The sequence below is a fragment of the Plasmodium cynomolgi genome, chromosome 8, assembly GCF_000321355.1.
Source record: "Plasmodium cynomolgi strain B DNA, chromosome 8, whole genome shotgun sequence".
Taxonomy (NCBI): Eukaryota; Apicomplexa; class Aconoidasida; order Haemosporida; family Plasmodiidae; genus Plasmodium; species Plasmodium cynomolgi.
Genome location: NC_020401.1, coordinates 271,589 through 280,275, shown reverse-complemented (window position 1 = coordinate 280,275; position 8,687 = coordinate 271,589). Strand labels below are relative to the sequence as shown.

Genomic DNA, 8,687 nt, shown 5'->3' with positions numbered 1-8,687 from the left:
TTTTTTTTTTTTTAGCTAGCCATTTTGCAAAAAAAAAAAAAAGTTCTATTTACCACTGCGTCGCTCTTTTTGGAAACTTTCTGCAACAACTTTTTACTGGCATGAAGAAGGGGGCCACGTCCTTCATGCCAACTTTTGACGTTTAAGAACGAATGGGAGGATACACCAGTTCTGCGAAAATGCGCTAGGAGCCAACGCTAAGAAAAGCGCAGCAAGTTAACAGAAGTGAAAGAGAAAAAAAAAAAATATATCGAGCATCCCCCCTGAAAATGAACTCAGGAAGGAAGTTCATTATAAATAAATGCATTTTTCTCATTTTTTCGAAAATATCGCCTATGTTATGTGGGGCGGAAAAAAGAAAACTGCATGACGAAATTGTGGAGCACGTAAAGAGTTCCAAGCTGATCAACTATCCTGTAGACAAAACATGCATAAATTTATTTTACATATCGAAAGAAATTGACAAGCTGATCAGTGCGCGAAGTGCATTCGTATCGGGGGGTGACCAGAAAAGAAGCCACATCACTCTGCAGAGCTGCTTAAATTTGTATTACTTCCTAATCACATCTGCAAAGTTGAAGAAGATCACTTTTTTGCACAGGAAAGTTCTTGAATATGTGGAGCAAAGAATTGCCACGAGTCTACAAATCAAGGGGGTCGAAAGTGCGGATGAGAAATACATTCCGTATAGTATCCACATAAAAAATGAGAAATCGGTTAGCCACTTGGTGGCCGAGCTGAGCACAGACTGCGCTGCGTATTTGAAGAAAATCAACGGCGTTAAGATAAGGTGAGTGTGGCGATGTATATGTGAGGAGATGCTCCTTTGGGAGAGTCCCTTATTAACGCTTAAGTATTCCCCATTTTGACATTTTCTCATCCTCCTACCCCCCCTACCTACTTGTAGATACCTAACAATAGACAGAAACCAAATAAAGATAGACGAAGAATGGAAGCAGAAACACCAGTGCGCATTTAACAGAAAGAAGCTAAAAATTCCGATAAGTAAGCACAACTATGAATTTATTTTAAACGGAGTAACAGAACCGGCGTTAAGGGAAAAGGTGTTGACTCTTCTTAACAGCCCTTATGAAAATAAAGGCATAAATAGAGACGTAATAAAAATTCTGAGGAAGAGGTACGATGTAGCGACGAAGCTTGGGTATAGAAACTGGGTACACTATTCAATGTCTCATTTCACAAGTGAGAAAGGGAAGTACGAAAAATTAAGGGACTTCTTTAATTTAGTCAAGGGGAAGGTGGATAGAGATTATGCACGTGTGAGTGCTAACATGGGGAAGTTACTCAGTTCGTCAGCTGAGGGGGTCAGTCAGCCGAGCGATCGATATGGCCTGCACCAGGACAGACGCGAATTGCGACGTGATAGAATCTCCCCTCTTCGTGATAAACCCACCATGCACGACTGGAGCTACTACTACAACAAAAGTGTGAACAAGTTAGACGAATATTTCGTGAATACCTTCTTCCCTCACGGGCACGTATGGAAGAACTTCATCGAAATAGTTTCGCGCATTTACAATTTCTCCTATGAGGAGGTGCAGGAGAAGGGTGTCACGAAGAAGTGGCCCAAGGGGAGTCTCGTGTATAGGATTGAGCGGAGGAGTGGTAACCATTGCATCGGTGCCAATACACACTTAAACGAATCACTAGTACGAAGTCGAGTTGGAGAGAGTCCCAGAAGGGAAGTCCCCTCCGGTGATAGTCTGCTAGGCTATATGTACATAGTACCCTACATAGAAATAACGATTAAGGATTATTTTAGAGTCCCCTCAATGAACTGCCTATCGAACACCTGCCTGATATCTACAGGGCATGTAGTGGTGGATTATAAATTTATTGGGACTATGCCAATAGAAAAAAAACTGTTCAGTTGTTCAGAAATTCTAACCCTATTTCATGAATTTGGACATGCTTATCATTTGTTATTATTATCAAGGAGATATGGTTTATATCAGTTTTCGAACATGCCATTGGATTATGCGGAGTTTTTTTCTCACATGAATGAACACCTGGTGAATAACTTCAGTGTGTTACACGCTTTATCAAATAAGGCAGATAATAATTCCAAAATAAATGAAGACATATTCAAGTCGATTAAATTTGACTCTTCTCGGTTGGCTAACATTTACACGCATGCAGTGATAGATTACGAGATCCATGATTTAAACCCTTACGATTTTTTTGCCAACCATTTGGATGACAATCGTGGTGAAGTTGCACATGACCGTGCATATGGCGATGATTCGTTAGTCCCTTTTTACAACCTCATTGGAAGTTACCTTCCGTACAAAATTGGATCTAGCTATTCCATACACTCGACAAGCTTCCCGTATCATTTTTCTTGTTATTATGCGGGCTCTGTTTTGAGCTACTTATTGGCTGAGATGCGGGTCCTCATGAACATATCGACTGCTGACTTGTCCATCAAGCGGAACAGTTCTCTGGTTGCTTTTCAGAAAAAGTTTTACGCCATTGTGGCACAGGATTTTATTGGCTCGTCCGGTTGGCCTGGCTCCTCCGTGATCGACTGCGCGCTGGCCAACAGGAATTTGCTGGCCTGACGGGGTGGAAGCGGTAAGTATAGTTGTCCCCGGTTGAAACATTTTCACATAAGCGAATCCCTCGGATGCTTAAGCGGAAGTGTCTGCTTCGTTTGTAAGCACTTTGTTTTAAGCTTTGCATGCGCTTTTGTTTTCCCGTGAAAAAGATACACATGTGAATGTATATGTGTATGTCTATGTATATTACATACATACATGCATACATACGTATGTACATATTTTTTTTTCAATTTTTTTTCTGTTAACGGCGAAGTTTGTTTAATTTTTTGTAACTCCCTTATTTTGCTTCTTCCCACTTTGTCAAACAGGTGGGGACTGCGGAGGGTTAACCCCAATTCAAAAGGAGCTGGCTTCCGCCCTCTCCCTGTGGGTCACGTACTAACCGAGAGCGAGTTGGCAGCGAAAAAGGGAAAAATAGCAGCAGCATGTGAGGGTATTAGCAAAAAAAAGGGCGCCCACAAAAAAAAAACAAAAAGAAGAAACCTATACCATTTGAAGATTCAATCCAAGGCTTTTGCCATTTTGAAAAAAAAAAAAAACAAGAAGCAGAAGCAGAAGCAGCTTGGCATGCAGCATGCTCCTTTCTGTGGCAAACAATGTGGTCGCGCCAAAAGTGGCCGAAAAAAATATATCGACTGCGCTCCAAAAATGGAACATGTTGATGCTGCGAAGGAGGGGACGAGAAATATTGCTGAGGGGCTATTTAACAAGGAAAATTTAAAAAAAAAAAAAAAAAAAAAAAAAACGAACACTTATGCATATCTCTTGTTATAAGCATTGGTGAAAACGGGCAGCAAAGTGAATGGTTCCCCATTTTGCTACTCGATCGATGATCATGTGAGGATTCTCCGCGTGAGGGACACAATCGTTTGCGGGACTGGGCTGTTTGCTGTTATGTCAGTTTAAGCGCTCGAAAGGGAGGAGCGCACAGGAGGAGTAGGCGTCCAACACGTTCCCATTGATCATGATTTTTTGTGGCACTTCAGCGATATTTTTGCAACATTTTTGTGACAGAATTGCAGCCATTTGGGTAGTCATGCAAGCAGCGAACACCTCTGCTCAGGTTTGCATTCCCCATCAGAGAATATTTTTCCCGCCCGTCCCGCATATAATCGGATGAGCTGTGCAGCACACGCGCAGGGGTGGAGGAGAAAAGCTAAGCAGGAAGCCCCTCTTCGGATCGGAGATCTCAGCAGCGGGGCTGGATAACAAAAAGAAGGCGGAGGAGCCCCCGTTTGGCGTAGCTACCCCGTTTGGCGTAGCTTCCCCGTTTGGCATAGCTTCCCCCTTTGGCATAGCTACCCCTTTTGGCATAGGAACTCCTTACGCCATACCTGTGATCCTCCCCCTCCCATATGAGGAGTACGCCTACCCCGAATCAGCAGCATGGATATAGAAAAATGCAAATGCTACTACGAAATATTAAACGTTGAAAGCACGGCTACAGTGGAGGAAATAAAAAAGAGTTACAAAAAAATTATTCTTCAGTATCACCCAGATAAGAATTCCCATTTGACAGAGGAGGAACAAAAAAGATGCACCAATATATTTCGACGAATTCAGGAAGCATATGAATGTTTGGTGGATGAGAGGAGGAGGAAATGGTATGACAAAAATCGTGTGCGAATTATTGCAGGAAAGGAAAGTGAAGAAAAGAGGGAACAAAACAGACAAGCACGAAGAAGAAGTGGAAGCGTCGGAGGAAGCAGTGAGAGCAGCGTCGGAGGAGGAGCTACCTCAGGTATAAACATTTGGGAATATTTCAGCAACAGTTGTTATGAAGGATTTAATGATAAAGACGAAAAAAGTTTTTATAATGTGTACAGAAAATTATTTGAAGAAATAATAAAAGAAGAAAATGATGAACTAAGTATGCGTTACCGTTATGGAAAAAAGGGAGAGCATGAAGATGGGAAGAAAAAAAACCAAGTTAATGCACCTTCATTTGGGAACTCCCAAACGGAGGGAAAACAAATTGATGAATTTTATTTATATTGGTCTAATTTTTCCACAGTTAAAAAATTTGATTACTCTTATGAATATATGAAAATGTTTGAACAAGAAAATAGACATGTAAGACGGAATTTAAAAAAAGTTGCAGAAAAGAGAAGCTTAAAGGAAAGGAAGGAGTTTAACGAAAATGTGAGATCTTTGGTGGAACATTTGAAGAAGCATGATGTGAGGTACCTTAACAGGGTTGTGGAGATTGCTGAGGAGAAGAGGAAAAAGGTTGAAGAGAAGGAGAGGCAGCGTAGAGAACAGATGCTTCAGAGGAAATTTCTGTTTGAGCAGAATGAGGAGAAACGGGAGGAAGCCGAGGGAGAGGCACAATGGGATAAGGCGGCGGCGGAGGAGGGGGAAGAACCATGTGGCGATTCTTGGTGTAGCCAACAGGGTGACAACGAGAAAGGAGGCCGTGAAGGGGAGCGGCACCGTGCTGATGGAAGGGGCCAAAGGATCTACGACTCCCATGGTGAAGGGGGTGAAGATGGAGAAGACCGTGGGGAGGACAAAAATAACGACAACCCCTACGGCGAAATCATCTACAGGTGCGAAGTGTGCAGGAAGAATTTTAAAAGCATGAAGCAGTACAACTCGCACGAGAAGTCCAAGAAGCACGTGAGCAACTTTTTGAACCACGCCAAGAGGTACGCCGTGGGGGGCCTTTTCGGCGTCGGGGGGGCCCAGCCGCAGGGTAAGCGGTTGGACGGTCAGATGGGCGGTCAGGTGGGAGATGTGATGGATGATCAGATGGAGGGTCAGATGGATGATCATATGGAAGACCAGATGGATGATCATATGGACGGTCAGATGTCAGACCAGATGGAGGGCCAGATGTCAGACCAGATGGACGGTCAGATGTCAGACCAGATGGAAGACCCAAATAAGCCACAGAGTGACAACTCGGATGGGTGCCCAGAGAAGAGAACCCCAAAGTCGAAAACGAAAAAAAAGAAAGACAAAAAGAGCACGGCACCTGTGAAGAACCTACCCGAGAGGATCAACTCCGCCTCGGAGTCTTCACACCTGGATGAAGATTTCTTGTCATGGTACAAAGGGAAGAAGCGCCATCGAAACAAATTGGTGCATGCTGAGGAAGAAGGGGACGTGTCGGAGGCAACAGAAAGTTTGCAGCGGGAGGGGTCTCCTCAGCAGGGCGATTCTCCTCAGCAGGACGATTCTCCTCAGCAGGACGATTCTCCTCAGCAGGACGATTCTCCTCAGCAGGACGATTCTCCTCAGCAGGACGATTCTGCACAGCAGGACGATTCTGCACAGCGGGACGATTCTGCACAGCAGGAGAAGGTCCCCTCGCAGGCCGCAAATGCAACGGACTCGAGCGACGACTACGTATCCTCTAAGCGGAAAAAAAAATTGCTAAAAAAAAAAAAAAAAGAAGGCATTAACAGGAAAGAAAAGGAAGAAAAAAACCTGGAGGAGCCGAAGGAAGACAGTAAGGACATAAGCGGAAAAGCAAACTCGAAAAGTAAAATAAAAGAAAGTACAAAAAGTTTGGTGTGTAAAATGTGCAGGGAAACATTTGACTCGAGAAATAAATTATTTGCACACATACAGAAGGAAGGGCATGCAGCAAATAAAGTTGTTGCTGATGTGCCTGCAAAGGTGAATAAAAATAAAAAGGGCAACAGTAAGAGGGAGAAATTGCCGTAACGATTGTCCCCTTTTGAACACTTGTATAGTTTTATTTTTCTTTGCTTCGTTCTGTTAAGGGGTCCACTGGCAACGACCACTATGAGGATAGCTTTCCAGTTGCAACGATTTGTTTGAAATGGTTAATGCTACCCTTCATTTGTGTGCACATTTTTACTATTCTCATTATTATTTTTACGTGATGTTTTTTTTTTTTTTTTTTTTGTTTGGCAAACGTAATTTGCTTACGTATACCAATGTAAAGTAGCCACCGTTTTATTTTTGCGTGCCTAACACGGAGCACGTCCGTCCCCGCTTTTATTTTTCCACCTTTCGATGTTCATTCCCCACTCAACAATTTTTAAATTCCGATGAGTTTGTTTTCAAATTAGCTAACTTTTGAAAAAATAAAATAAAATAAATAAAATGAAAAAATTTAAATGGCAAAATCAAAGGGGCGAAATGGTTGGGATGAGTGTGGGGCGACGTTTCCGGAGTAAAGTAGACACATCACAAAAAGGCAAGAACTGAGAGAGGTGCCCATTTAAACGCAAAAAATGGGAAAGGCCCACATACCGCTTCTTCCTCCTCAGGACGTAGCACAAGTTGGAGATATTTTGTCAGCTTCTCGCCGGGGGCGTTGCAGCGAATGACTTTTGCGACGGTCATTTGGGCCTATTGCCAATTTTCGCATACTTGTTTGCATTAACTGGGTACGAAGAAACGTGTGCAACGGTTGTAACTTCCCCTACGGTTTCGTTCAATACACGGTGGCTTTTTTTTCTTTTTTTTTTTTCACATCAAAGTTTTATTTTTCCCGCTTTTTCATCCCTGTGCTGTTTCCCTCACCCAAGGAATTTTTATTTCCCCCGTTGGAACACATAAGACACATAACAGCTGAATATTTACAGCTTTCTCTGCGAAGTGTACACAGGAAGGAAGATATCCATCATGTTGTGTCCTTCTGATTTGTGTTCACAGGGGAGGGATGTAACCTTCGCTGTTTGATGACCCACCATAAAGGGTAACACAAATGGAGTCCATTTTTTAACAAAGATTTTTTTTTTTTCGTCCCCCGTTCATTTAGTGACATTTGCACACCCATCTCCGTTTACCCCGCTGGCACTGTTCAGGGCTACAAAGGAATGAACATGTTGACCGTTTTTATGGACCTTATGGTATCTTTTCCACCCCCTACACGGGGGGTATGCGGTAGTACGCGGGGGCATGTGATACAGACACACATGTATGGAGGGATACTGCTCCCCGATTAAGATGTTCACGTCCGTGCTGCCTCTTTTAAGAAGACCGATCTGTGCGAACTGTGCTAAATCACGTTCGAGCAACGTATCGTGGGGATCTGTAACGGGGGGATGTCCCTGTGCATGCCTTGTATGGAGGTACATGTGGGTAGATACATAAATTCACAAATGGTGGAACATATAAGTGCGCACCCTCAACAGCGAATGCAATAGGTTATGTACCCCCAGGGTGTGTGCATACACCTGCGGAAGGAGGGAGGTAGGGATGTTATTCCTGCCTTCTTCACTTTTGCGGGTGCGCTGTGTGGCAGTCTATTCCACGTGCGTTCCGCGAGGGGGGGAGAAGTCTCAAAAGGGGAAACATCCTTTTTACCAACGGGGGTATTCCATTTTTAGAAAGAGCAAAATAAAGCATGCCACCCTGGTAAACCCTGCAGAGAGGGGATAGGGAAGCGGCGCGCAAAGGGCAAAGGTTATCACACGAGTGTATGTGCATACGTATATAAGTACATACGTTAATACGTCATAAATACATCCGTTCATGAGTACATCCGTTCATGAGTACATCCGTTCATGAGTACATCCGTTCATAAGTACATACGTTAATACGTCATAAGCACACCCGTTCATAGGCACATATCTGTGCGCGTGGCACATGCACATGCATAGGTATTGTACATACACGTAGGCACCCCGTTATGAGCATATGAGGAAGTTTGCATTACCCCCCTGGCATGTGTAAAAAAAAGGGTGCCATCAGGGAATAACCAAGGCAACGGGGAAAAGGCATTCACATTACATAATATCATATAACAATGTGATGAAGAGAAAAATGAAAAAAACGCGGAAAGGATTAGGAGGTTATTACGAGGCTGGATTGATAGTGAGTACCAAAAACGTCGGGATTAAAAAAAAAAAAAAAAAAAAAAAAACTCACATGTAAACGAAATTGAGTATTTTATTTTTTTTTTTTCCTGAGTTAACCTACGTCAAATAGAGCTATAATGGAATTTTTTTTTTTTTCACAAAATGTTTAAATATGTACGTATCTGTGTATATATACACGTAATGCATGTTTTTACATTTTTGCATTTATCCGCTTGGCCAGCTTAACCCCTTTTGAGCACAAAGGGAGGTGAGTCAACTCACTGAACGTACCCAGCTAGGTTGAAGGGCATACTGAGAAAAAAAA

General features: G+C 42.9%; 2 protein-coding genes across 2 annotated transcripts; both read left to right on the top strand.

Moving 5' to 3' along the window:
* Positions 1 to 269: 269 nt before the first annotated feature.
* Positions 270 to 2,582, top strand: PCYB_081500 (hypothetical protein; the record flags this gene model as incomplete). Its single annotated transcript, XM_004221888.1, has 2 exons — positions 270 to 790; positions 908 to 2,582. The coding sequence occupies 2 exons, from the start codon at positions 270 to 272 to the stop codon at positions 2,580 to 2,582; spliced, it is 2,196 nt and encodes a 731-aa protein (XP_004221936.1).
* A 1,386-nt stretch (positions 2,583 to 3,968) lies between these two features.
* Positions 3,969 to 6,254, top strand: PCYB_081490 (DnaJ protein; the record flags this gene model as incomplete). Its single annotated transcript, XM_004221887.1, has 2 exons — positions 3,969 to 4,452; positions 4,597 to 6,254. 2 exons carry the CDS (start codon positions 3,969 to 3,971, stop codon positions 6,252 to 6,254), a joined length of 2,142 nt encoding a protein of 713 aa, XP_004221935.1.
* Positions 6,255 to 8,687: the final 2,433 nt, after the last annotated feature.